General features: G+C 27.9%; 1 protein-coding gene across 1 annotated transcript in view; it reads right to left on the bottom strand.

Annotated features, from left to right (window-relative positions):
• The window catches only part of LOC107454420 (protein giant-lens), a 41,075-nt gene extending 32,334 nt beyond the window's left edge, over window positions 1-8,741 (bottom strand). The window contains exon 1 of the mRNA XM_016071619.4: window positions 8,412-8,741. Coding sequence (XP_015927105.1) covers window positions 8,412-8,642 — 231 coding nt within the window. The 5' untranslated portion in view covers window positions 8,643-8,741. The remainder of the gene's footprint in view (window positions 1-8,411) is intronic.
• Between the last annotated feature and the right edge of the window lie 5,030 nt (window positions 8,742-13,771).

Genomic DNA, 13,771 nt, shown 5'->3' with positions numbered 1-13,771 from the left:
TCAAATTTCGATTATAGTTCAATATTTTAGAATAATACAAGTTTAAATGGTTTCCTGACTGATGAAAATAAGGAATTTATCTCTACCATTTCGCCCAATAGAATGGCTTAGGTAAAAGACTTAAATTGTTACTGTACTTCTGTGTTTGAAAAACAATGCAAGTTACTATTTTTCTTATCCAAAACCTGTTACGAAACAAAAAAAAATCTGATAAACTTAATTTTTACAACAACGATTACCATAAAATCACTGAATCACTCGAATTAAAAGAATATTATTATTAAAATTACGATACAATATTTCACTGTAAAGATGAGTTTTACGGTAAAATGTATTTTACGGATGATGCACTCAAAGTGCCGATAGTTTATACCGTAATTTTATCGGGAATTTTTTACAGTGTAAACATATTAGGTACCTTTTACCACAACATATTTTAAAACAATACCAGTAGTACTTATTACCATAATTTTTAATGGTCATAACACCTTATTACTCTAATCACAGCTTTAAAAAATAACCAAACAACTTTAAATTATAATCTGAAAATTTTAAAAATAGCTTTAAAAATACAACCTGCGAATTTCAAAATGCTATCGTAAAATATTAATCATAACCATTTTGAAATAATAAATTTTCCTGTAAAGTTATAAAAAAAGAGGAACATTACCCTTTCCGTAGAAATGTTATACAGGTACGTACTGCTTTTTTTTTTTTTTTTTTTTTTTTTTGAGTCACTGCAAGTAGAAATGCTGCTATGCAACTAAACTGATTTAATCTGTTTGACGAAAAAAAATTTAAATAATTATAAAACTGCTGTTATAAAATATATATTTAGCTAAAACATTGGAGAAAATCTAATTCGCAATGAAATATTCTTGGTGCTATAGAATTTGTCAGATGAAGAACTATAGCATTCTGTCATAAAATAGATACGTAAAGGTTCACGCTCAATTCACAAGACAAATATATCGATATAAATCATTCAAAGAGTCATTCAATATTTTTTGAAATATTGACACTACTACATTCTTATATTTCCTGTCTCTGTGTACTGAATCAGATTTCAAATGCGTTGAATTCGATTCATTCATAAAGTTTGATTATCACGTGCGTAATGTGAGAACAACGAGGATATATTTATTCCCATTTCCTGCATTAAAACAGTGTTATTTTCGAATAACAGATTGCTTAACACACAAAGTAAAAACATAGTATCTTTTAGATCAGGGCTGTATTTTGTAGTGTCCATTTGACACTTAAAATAGTTGTTCTGGGATAGTCATAACCATTTAAATATTCATTAATTAATGCATGCTACAGGAGTTATTTTCTAAATTATTATAGTATTTCCGAATCATGGCGAATTTTGTAACTACAAAAAAAATAGTTATTTCATAAACATTCAAATTTGAAACCCTAGAATTAATAATGAGAAATTATTTTTCAAATTTTGTGATATTTTTATTCTTTAAAATATTAAAATATCACAAAATTTGCAAAAAATTATAATAATAATATAAATTTGTAATAAATTATTTTGTAATATTTAAAGTTAAAATTATTATTCCTTTTTAAATACAGTGATCTGCCATTTATCAATTAATAAATAAGATTAGATAATTTTCAAAACTTTAACTATTTTTTCATTGAAAATTATTTCAGCCTTTAAAAAAACTAATGTATATTTAACGATTTAGAAACCTTTTGTTGCCAGTTTTTTCATTGCAAAAATTTAATTAATACTGACAAACTATTCCCTAAATTATTCTGATCTGCCTGAGACGATTAATTATTTTGAAATTATTTTTTAAATTTTGAAGTATAGTTTTTATTAAAGTATATTATTAATATTTTTAAATTTATTTTTAGTCATTTATGGTGTAAGCTAAATTAGATATTTCTCAAAACTTTAAATATTTTAGCATTTTCAATTACTTTAACTGTAAAAAAACTAACTTATAACTAAGAAAATAGATTAAGCTTCATTAAACAATATATTTAGAGTCATTTCGATAAATTCGGAAGATGAGAAAAAATTACGTACTGCAAATATAACGAAAAAAAAGGAGATTTTTTTAACTATCAAAAACAACACAACAATATGATAATAACTTTTTTTATATGAGATTTATTAAAAAAGGAAGAAAAAAAGCATAACATAAAGCTACATAGTAAAATGCTAAAATCAAGTACTATTGTTTATTAATATTAAAGTATGAGAGAACTCATCACTTTTATTTTGTATTTGAAATGCATCGTCATTAAAAGTCTAATTTTACTCAACTTACAAATTAATTACGTGTTTTAAATTTCTTTTAAATCGGAAAGCTGGTTGATTGCGCGTTTTTTATTTATTCAAAAACAAAGATTTTAAAATAAAAAAGTAGAAAACGATTATTTTGAAATGCATCGTTTTTTAAAAATTGTTTGCTGAAAAAATAAAGTGTTTTTAAATATTATTTTTTCATCGTTTGCTCAAAAGAAAAAAAAATGCGAGTACAAAAGTTTGTGACCTTTGAAAAAAAGACTGAATATCCCGAAATTTTACCGTTTTCTTAAAATATAGTTCTTATATTTTTAAAAGTGACATGCGATAGCAGGATGCTAATGTACAAACTGTCAAGTGTATGTTATCAAAGTTTTTATTTTGTATTCCTTCTATCATTCTATCGTTTTGAGATGCTTGTCAAATGCATGTCCAACGACACGGGTGTGCTACAACTTTTAGGTACTTATTAGTACTGACTCTAACTTAATATATTGCTACTAGGATCACAGTTGTGAAGAGTGCAAATTAAATTTTCATGAATTTTAATTGCTGTTAAACTACTAAAAATAAATAAAAACATGTAGCGAAGGAGACGGTGGATTTAAACTTTGCATTTATTTCCCGAATAAACAGAATTGTAAATGATTTTTCGTCTATCTATAACTTCATGAAATGAAAAATATTCCAACAAGATAAGAAATTAACAATAAAATCTATTATCGATCAAATAAAATGATTAAATACCGTTTTTATTATTAGCAATAAAAAGAGACAAACTCTGGAATCATTTAATTAACAGTGTAATCATAATTTCTCAAAATAATTTTAGTTAAGTCCAAAAAATAGTCTTATTCTAAGCTTCCCGTTTAACTTCAACTAATGAAAACAGGTGCAGTAAGCGCAATGCTGCTACTTCATTCAAGCTTGACGCTTTCTCTTCTTTATTTTATTATTATTATCATTACATACTAACTTTATCAATGGGCCAGCAGGTAATTGCGGGCACCCGATTTATGAATGACATTGTGCTGCCGAGATTTTTACTACGCCTGTTCCACAGAAGGCGCTAGCGCGTGTTGATTGCAAACGAGTTTTTGTTGGGGCGTGATTTGGGTCAAGCATTCGACACAAGAATAAAATAATAACTGTTATTGTTGGGTAGAGATCAAAACTCGACTTAAAAGGTTATTAAATCCGTCTCGCCTGTTATATTCGATAACAGTTATCGCACACATGAAAATTAAAATTAGCGTTTCAGTGGAACCATTCAATTCAAACTACTAGAATAGCCTGAACCGGTTTAGATAAAGAAAAAAATTAAACTTTAAATTCCAGAACTTTTCAAATGCGATTGAAATTCTTTCTAAAATAAATACTTCTAATGAGCTCTGTAAATAATGCGTTGTACACTTATTAAAAATAAAGTATAGTAGATTATTAATTATGTCTGTTAATTAATATAGGGATTATTATAGCTATAAAATAATATAGAATATTAATTGTGTTTTTAAAAGTTATTATTAATTTCTCGTACTTTTTACTAAATATTTTGAAACATATGAGTCGAAAATGTTTTTTTAGAAACTAAATTCTTTTCACTGGAAAACAACAGATGGTTCAATTTCGTATCATTTTAATGTTTACTTATTTTTAATTTGCACAGTATTTATGTACATTGTTCGCAATTTTGTGATCACTACTTACTTGTTAACTAATATATTAAACAAAAATAGTCCTATACGACTTTTTTTTACAGGTTTTATATCTTAATTATCAAAAACGACAGACTGAATATTGATACATTCATTTGTACCAAGCTATTTTATTTTCAAAAACAACTTTCATGATTATTATTAATGTACTGTCAAAAATATTTATACAGGTTAATCATTACTTAATATAACATATTCTTAAAGTTATTATTTCATTTCTTTATTTATTATCATTTAGAATTATTTTTTAATTAAAAAAAGTAGACTGAATTGTATAAACCATTCAACAAACGTAACAATTTTCTAGATGTATTTAGGGGGTGGGCAGAGAAATTAATATTAAAATAGATATGTATTTAGGTGTAAAAGTAATGATTGTTCCGCACATATACCCAAGATTTAAATATTTTTAAGATCGGAATTTCCAAGATTACATACTTTTAAAAGATATTTTTAAATCTTTTTCATTTTATGAAGTAGAATAGTGCATACAATCCAAATCCCACCACTCTTTCATCGTGAAAAATTGTGCTTTAACGTGGTCCAAAATTTTTAACTGTGTTGGGAACAATAGTTACCTAAATTAAAATCTTAACACTTGAATCAAAAGGTCAAATGTTTGAAGTCTTAACTTCGCCATTTAATGAATTATTTTGAGCCACAAACCAGCAGGTATTCTTCCTAATTTGGTTCATTAAGCAGAGGCATCTCAGTGGAGAGTTCGAAGCGGGGGTTGGCCAGTGATTAATAATGCTTTGTTGCACGTGTCCTGAGCCGAAGATAAAAACAAGAAGAAATTACGACAACGAAAACAGCGGGAACTCCGGAAGTTTATTGCGTACATTACTCAAAAAACACCAGCTGCCAAAATGAATATCCGTTCACCTCTTTCCAAGACATCGAGCGCAGAAAAAAGAAGGCTGATCATTAATTTTCCAGGCCGCTACTTAGTATTAAATTCTCAAAAGAGAGCAAGGTGTGAGGAATTAAGTTTCTTTGGAATGAATGAACTGGGTGAAAATATAAATCGTTTGCTCATTGTGGAATTCCAATCCAAATTTCTTTTTCACTAAGCAAGCTGGTATAAGCTTTAGTAAAAGTGTATATAAATTCCGCTGAATTTATTTTTGTTTTATACTAATTTACTTTCAGTAATGAAGAAAATAAATTTAGAAAAAATAGCTGAGAAATTTGTTACGAAAAAGATATCTGGTAATTTTATCTTCGATTTAATTTACTTTCAGTATACTCTATAAATAGTTTATACGATTATTAAATGCATCATAAATGTTACAAAAATGTCACACTACTCGCAGAGAAAAATAATTAAGTAAATTAGGTCTTTGTATAATTTAATAAGAAGGGAAGAAATGATAGGAATTAAAATTTTTAATATAATTACAATTTCAGGATAAAATTTTAATATTATAGTATTATTGATGATAAATTTATTACTTAAATAATATATTTGTTGATTATATTAATTAAATAATAAACATATTATTTTAATTTTATTACTATTTAAATACATTTGGTAATGGGAAATATAAATGTCAAACAAGTTATGAAAAATTATTATTATCATTTGTGCAATAAATTTTAAAAAAAAGTTTAAGAAAAATTTAAAAAAATTCTGTTATTTACTTTAATTTTTAAGCTATATTTTTATATCAGTATAAACTATGTTGTTAGTATTTACAATACACAAGTATAGGTGTAGAATGTTTTTAGTTGTGAAGAAAATATTTATTTAGTTAGTTAAAGAAAAGTTTTCAACGAGTAAAGAATTAAACATTTGCAATAAAAAAATAAAATGAAGTAATAAAATAAATCTTTTAATTTTTTATAGTTTAGTTTTAGTAACGAAAATTTTTTTTATCTCATTTGCAATGCAAATAAATAATACAATAATACAAATCAATAATAACTGAATGGAAGGGAAAAACCTTATTCGAAACCACTGCTTTATTCTTTATTTACTCTCTCTCTTTTTAACTCGGACATGGATAATTCGGACTTATATTACTTCCTCCTACTTTTTTTTTCTAAAATTCGAACATTTGCTCAACTTTTGGACTAATTCAAAATTCGATTAAACTAAACTCAAAATAATTTTTCATTTTGCAAAAAATCTTTTTCGAATAGGATCAATTTTTATCTGCACGGAGAAATTTCAGATACGAACATAAATGATACAATACTGTGTTTCTCTTGAATCCTTAAAAATGACTAATAATCTAAAAAGGTTTGTGAAATCTCAAACTAATGATTAAAAAAACATGCTTCACGCTATTGAATATTTAGTTAAGAGTGTAAAAATTAAGTCAACTGAAACCGACTGTTAGTAAGAAATATTCTAAGAGAATCCAGATAGAGATTATTCATATCATTGTGCATGCAACTTTTGTGTTTATGAATTTCTAATCATAAAAACTCCCCCAAATTTAGAATGGTACTTTGACCATATTTTTCCTCCTTTTATAAATAAAAAAAAATATGTGGATTGTTTGAATGGCGATGGGTAACTGATTTTGAATACTTTATGGAGGATATTAACAACAAAGAAAACACCTCTTTAAATATTTGATAACTTTTCACTGAGACATGACCGATTTTATGCCATTTTTGAAATTATAATCAACAATAAATACAAAAATTTATAAAAAACCTTCTAATGAATAACTAAAGACAAACATCAACAATAATTTTTTCATAGTTGAATTTTTCTTATTTTTAGATATCAAAATAACACCATCATCAACAATTTAAAAGTTGAATAAAAAAATTTAATGTAACTTATAATTATTAAAAATATGTTTTTATTTATATTAATCGTAAGATTTTTGTTGTAATTTTTTATGATTTTTGTTTTGTTCTGTATGTAAGATTTTTGTTAAATAAACTTAAAAGCGAACTTCTATATTATATAGTCAACCACCAATTGTATGAATAGCAATTTAGTCATTTTTAGTCGAGACAAAAGTTGATTGACCATGGACGCTTTTTTTAACTGTGTAAAGTCATAAGAGAATAAAATCTACACTCAGATGCCAGATTTAAAGTACGAATAATTCTATTATTAAAATTTTAAAAACCAAACGATTTTAAAGGTTACTGTATTTTGGTGTTTATAGTATGTAAAAAAACCATTGTTTGTTTTTTCTAATTGAAATAAGTTTGAGTTATCATTTAAATTTTGTTCAACTTTCAAGACTATTGAAGAACAGTAGTTGATTACAGAAAAAAATTTTGATATACACTTTTTAATTCGATAAAAAAGATATAAATTGAAAGTTAAAGAACTGTTCAAAAATCAGATTCTTTTTAAATATTTTTTCTAAAAGTGTGTCTGAGAACCATTTAATAAAGATCGGAAAATGATTATTTTGTCAATTTGAAATCTTAGGTTTTTTGTGTGAAATAGAGACATCAAGGGGTTACAAGAGACATAAATAGTTTAAACAAAACATGTTGTTCCAAAAGAAATTGAATAAAACTTATTATGGTTTGTATAATCCAGAAAGATTAAATAGCTTAGTTTACATTACTACAATATTGCAGCTTAATTGTGAAAACGTAGTTGTTAATTAAAAGAAAACATATTACACCTTCCACAAGCTTATAATTGTCATTTGATAAAATCAAGTTTTCTGTCACATTCGCAAATTTAAAACTAATTTTTATTTTATAAAATATAAAATAAAGCTAATAAAAGAATAATAAAGAATAAACTATAGAATAAAGTTAATTAGTAGTTGTTAATTAAAAGAAAACATATTACACCTTCCATAAGCTTATAATTGTCATTTGATAAAATCAAGTGTTTTGTCACATTCGCTTATTTAAAATTAATTTTTATTTTATAAAATATAGAATAAAGTCATTATTTGCTTTTTTTACTTATTAAATTATCTGACCTGGATCCATGATGCAGCCCTTAACGACGCAGATTTATTTAAGGTACATTTATGCACGTTGTCCAGATTTTATAATAAAATTCTTTCTTTTCCTTTTTTGAAAATTCATTAAATTTTTTAATTTTATTTTAAAATTGTCATTGCTTTAAAAGTCGCAAGATATGAGAAATTCATAAATTTATTCATGTTATTTAGCGAGCATTTAATATTTATGTCCAATCGCAATTCCTGCTTTCAAAAATAAATTCCACTAAAATACGTTCTCGAAATATTTTCTTTCTTTATTTATTTAAAATTTTTCTTTTTTATCGAAGATTATTTCTTTTTATTGAAGTATATAGCAGAAAAATCTGGTTTTTAGTTTATTTTTTTAGAAATTTTCCATTGATAAAAAATTCCGCATTAGAAAAGATGTAAAAATCTTTCACTTAATTCTGAAGAAAAAAAATTATGGCTAAATTAATCATTAAACTACTATCCAACAATAAATCTAATTAACTATTGACTCACCCCAGCAGGATAAAGTATTTTCAACAAAGACGAAGATTTAAACACTTTCTCTTCCACTTTAACATCATTTTTACCGGACACTGCCGGAATTGTAGTATTAGCTTCAACTGATGAAAAAATCCCCACCACCACTAGCATCATGATCCGAAGCATCCCCGCGTGGATGAGGCACCGTTGCGGCTGTTCAGAGCGCATCATCTTTGAGAGAGGAGAGAGAAAAAAAGCAAACATATAAGGAGGCAGCTGAAGAACTTAGAACAGGTGCGTTGAGGTGGACTATTCGCGGGCTTTTTGAGATTTCCCGCGCGCGCGGCTCTACAACTTTTCGCCAAGCTCCATTGCATGTAGTGCGGAGGGGAGGGGGGAGTCAGAAATGTGGATGGAGGTGTTGGATAGGGAAAAGAAAAATGCATAAAAAAAATAAGCAAGGTTTACATTGGGTAGAAATGAATGAATGAACGGAGCGGGCTTGGCGTAGAACTAATTTAATTGATAGGTTAAGTCAGATAGAAAAAAAGTATTCTTTTTCTTTCTTGCTTTTTTATTTTTTTTAAGATGAGCTTGTTTATACAAAGAAAATAGCTTTCAATTCGTTATTCAGCATGTATATATTATACATATATTTTTACCGCGTGATCGTCTTGATTTTTGGCAGTTAGTAACACAAAGGGAGCTCAACCCCTAGTTCGCTTCGATCATCCTCCCAGGAGTTCTATCCTATGAATTTTGTCCATTGATTATAAATATCTAACATCATAATAATATATAACAAATAAAAGATTCCAAATTCTTTTTCGTTGCATTTGGGCAGATTTGATAGCACAGATTCAGCATTTAAAATAAAATGCTGCTTAAGATAGCAATATCATAGGCCTTATATAATAAAAAATAACCACTTTTGGTTTTAAGCAGCCTTTAATTTTGAATGATGATCGAAACAAACGTAATAATAGCAGAAAATAATATTAAGATAGATTGATAAATAAATTAAATATTACGGGTAAATGCCGTTATAACTTTTATTAACTTAAAGCTGATTGTAACAAAATGAATACAATTTTTTGTTTACGTCTTCTGATTTTTCTGCCCAATAAGAATGCGAGCAATTGTGAGACAGCCATTATCTTTTCATGACATACGGAGAGATCAAGTTTATGTAATAGTATTAAATAAATTGAAAAGGAAACAAAAATAATGGACTGAAACTGAAGAAGGACTCATAAACTCAATAATACAAAAAGTAAGAATAATATCTTCGTAATTTTCAATAGTTCTTAAAATGTTTTGATAGACATGAATTTTATCGACTAGGGTAAACTAAACAGTGAAGGAACACTTAAGCTTCGCTTGCCTTTTAAAAAATCATATTAATTTAAAAATTCGTAATTTTAGTTAAATGACAGTGTCAAAATATTTGTTACTAATTGCAAATTATGTATAAAAAAAAATTGTAGAGAACTTACATAATATTCTTTTAAAATTTTGGAGGTTCAAATAACAAGTAGTAAGAAGACCAAGTGAAGGAACAGCTCTTACCAGTGAATGAACACCCAGTAAAGGAACACTTAATTTTGGTTGTTTTTAATGCTCTTTATGATTTTATAAGTCATGCAAATATTTAAAAACAAGCCTATTCTTGAAATTATAACATATAAATACTTGGAAAATGCTAACTTTTTTTGTAATCATGAATTGAAAATTTAAGTGTCAACATATTAACACATACTGTTCATTCACTGGGAAATCTATGCCCAGTAAAGGAACAAGCCTGTTCCCTCACTGGTTAGAAGTTGTTTTTCGTATTTTTAACATACTTTTGATGCGGAACATCACTAAAGGTACAAGAAAATTGAAGTTTATCTTTTATTTTCATTAACTTAGAAAAAACCCAGTAAAGGAACACTTGTTCCTTCACTGGTTTTTCATCCTTTGGTGATCCAGTGAATAAACACCCCTTATCTCAGTACTTTATTATGCTATGATGCTTAAAAAAAAAAAAGCTTAACTTCAATAACTATATTTTGAATTCTTATTTTCACAGTGAGAGAAATAAAACTATTACGTGCAATTAATTCCACTTCAAACATATAAATACAAACACTCACCTTATAATTTTTTCAAAGAAGCAATGTGTTGCAGAGATAATAACAAATTCAAAAATTTTTCCAGAGAAGTCTATTTGACCAGGTAATCCAAAACATTGCTAGATGACTTCCTATTGTTTGGCAGTAAGCTATTGTTACCAATCAATCTAAAGAAAAACTTTCAAATTCTTATTTTTAATCAATATATATGAAATGTTCCTTCACTGGTTGGTTTACCCTATATATTGCTGAAAAGCAATAATTTCGAAAATACAATGTCATATGTAAATAACTTCAGAATATTTAGTAATAATAAAAATTAAAACAAATTAAATGACTTATAAAAAAAAACTTTCTACTTTATAAGTTTTATGTTGCGTTTTCTGTAGTAATAGGAATCAAATTATTTAAAAAACGTTACAGTAACAAATTTTCAATTTGTTTTATGCCTTGAAAAATTTAATCTCTTTTTCAAACCATGTTATAAATAAAGTAAATGGCATAAGCCGAGAGAAAGCCTGTTTTAAAACTGACTGATACATGAAATTCCGAAAGCATATACCTTATTACTTAGTATATTGATATATATTTAACTTTATCTGTCCACAAGCGTTCTGAAAATAAAAATAAAAATTTCAATACTGAACCATAATATCGGTATCTTGAACCATAGTACTGGGCTAATTTGTTGCAACCATAGTAAAATGATAAATAAAACTTTGTTCTCATTCAAGTTGAACCATAGTTCTTTGTAAATTTGCAACAACCTCAGTAAAATGTTAAATTAAATTGTGATCCTTTCAAGTTGAACGATAGTATCGGACATCCGTTCTGAAACCTTAGTAAAATGTTAAATTAAAATGTGTTTCCGTTCAAGTTGAACCAGAGTATCGAACAACTTCTTTGCAACCTCAGTAAAATGTTAAGTTAATGTGTGCATCAGTTCTAAATAAACCATACTGCCTAATAAATTAACTGCAATCTCAGTAAAATGTTAAATTAAAATATGTTTCCGTTCGAGTTAAACGATAGTACGGGACAACCGCTCTGAAACCTCAGTAAAATGTTAAATTAAAATGTGTTTCCGTTTAAATTGAACCATATTATAATTATATTATAACCGTCGTTGAACAACAGACGCAATTTTGGGTTTACGACTACTAATGTTCAACTCCGAAGCCTTGTAATTTCGAACCAATAGAGAAGACAAGGAAACTCCCGTATCAGTACCCCCAGAGGTATTGATTTGTTATGGGAACAAGGAGGACTTTGAGACTCGACAGATTTTACGACACTCGACACGATTACGATTTATTGAACAAGTCCAAGTAATAAAAGTTTTGTAGTTCAAGGTTTTAAAATTAATTAGTTTATGTTATAAGTATTGCACTTCAAGGGACAGTTTAGAAATTAATTAAAAAAATTTACACCAAGAATCCTATGTTTTTTTAGACAAATGTTTTCTACGAATGTTATTCGATAAATTGATTCAATATATTCTGATATTGAGCTTTCATTTTTTCTAACACTAGCTGTCAAATCTCTAGTATATCATTGAAAGTTTTTTTTTAATGCTTATGACTGTTCACTCGCTGGATATTTCATTCTTTAGTTTTTTGTTGTCAACGCGAAAAAGAAATTTTATTGCCTTTTTAACGATCTACATGCATGCGCATTAGTGTTTTACATAATAAGGCTAGAGGACTCCACTCTCTGATTGCTATGCTGCCAGTCTCTGGAACTGCTTTCAGTTTTTTTTTTCTTTTTCTTTTCGATTGCTTTGCAATCCGAACTGGCTCTGCTTGCTTAGTGGATACTGATACATTTTGGTTTCGCTTTATTTCAATGGTAATGTTCTTTTTGTTATATAGCTCTAAATATATGCAACATATATATCCCGTGAAATCTATGATCTATATACATTTCAATCATTTATATTTACTTCATTCATTTATATATGTGACCGGCAAAGTAGGAAATATGAGAAGTATTACATACTTTGCCTAGGCATTATATATAATGCCGGATGCTATTTAGGCAAAGTATGAAATAAACGTCCTGATGAGGTTATTATGTAAATGATGTGCATGTTATTGTGAATGACCGAAATCGGTGGTTGTTGACTTTCACCGGTGAATGTTGATAATCACATAGTCGCTTTGGTGAATGTCCGAAATATTTATTACATCCGATTTGATATTAATTTATTCGTGGATATAATTACTTTTATTCGATATTTTAATACTTACTGACTATAGATTATGAGAAACATCAGTGTTTGGAGTATCGGGCAAATATATACCGGGAAGTGGCCATTGACCTTAAGAAAACATCAGTGTAGGGTATACCGGGCAATGTTTTTTTTAAGGTCAAGGGCCACTGCCCGGTATACATTTGCCCGGTATACCCTATACTGATTTTTTTTTAAGGTCAAGGGCCACTGCCCGGTATACATTTGCCCAGTAGACCCTACACTGATGTTTTCTTAAGGTCAAGTATCATTGCCCGGTATATATTTGCCAGATACTCCAAGCACTGATGTTTCTTCTAATCTATCGTCAGTAAGTATTAAAATATCGAATAAATGTAATTATATCCACGAATAAATTAATATCAAATCGGAGGTAATAAATATTTCGGACATTCACCAAAGCGACTATGTGATTGTCAACATTCACCGGTGAAAGTCAACAACCACCGATTTCGGTCATTCACAGTAACATGCACATCATTTACATAATAACCTCATCAGGACGTTTATTTCATACTTTGCCTAAATAGCATCCGGAATTATATATAATGCCTAGGCAATATGTGAAATTTAAATCATTTCATACTTTACCGGTTAGTTTTAGGCATTATATGTAATGCCACATTTCATACTTTGCCGGTAATATATACAATATAATTTTGTTTACATGCATTTCAATGATGTTTCGAAATTACGTTAGAAACAAATAATTCATAGAATTTCACTAGATACGCAATTATAAACTGAAGACTCCTCAGCCCTTTACACTCTTTATTTTAACACGAAGTGCAAAATGCAAACACCAAAGAAAAAGTAAGAAAAAACGGCGTATCTAACCGATCTAAGTGGGGGGGGGGGGGAACGCAACTCTTTCTTATAAGTTAATTATGAAGCTTTATTTTAAAAATACAACTCAGTCTGATAGTTTATCCCAGTGGTTCCCAACCTTTTGTGGACCATTGCCCCCCTCTTGGGGTTGGCTGACACATATCGCCCCTTTCTCTTTTTGCTCAAAAAACCATTCA

Source organism: Parasteatoda tepidariorum, chromosome 8 (assembly GCF_982258835.1).
Source record: "Parasteatoda tepidariorum strain Cologne lab strain chromosome 8, Ptep-v5.0, whole genome shotgun sequence".
In the NCBI taxonomy this organism is placed as follows: domain Eukaryota; kingdom Metazoa; phylum Arthropoda; class Arachnida; order Araneae; family Theridiidae; genus Parasteatoda; species Parasteatoda tepidariorum.
Note: the sequence above shows the minus strand (reverse complement) of the source record. Positions and strands in the feature narration are given on the sequence as shown.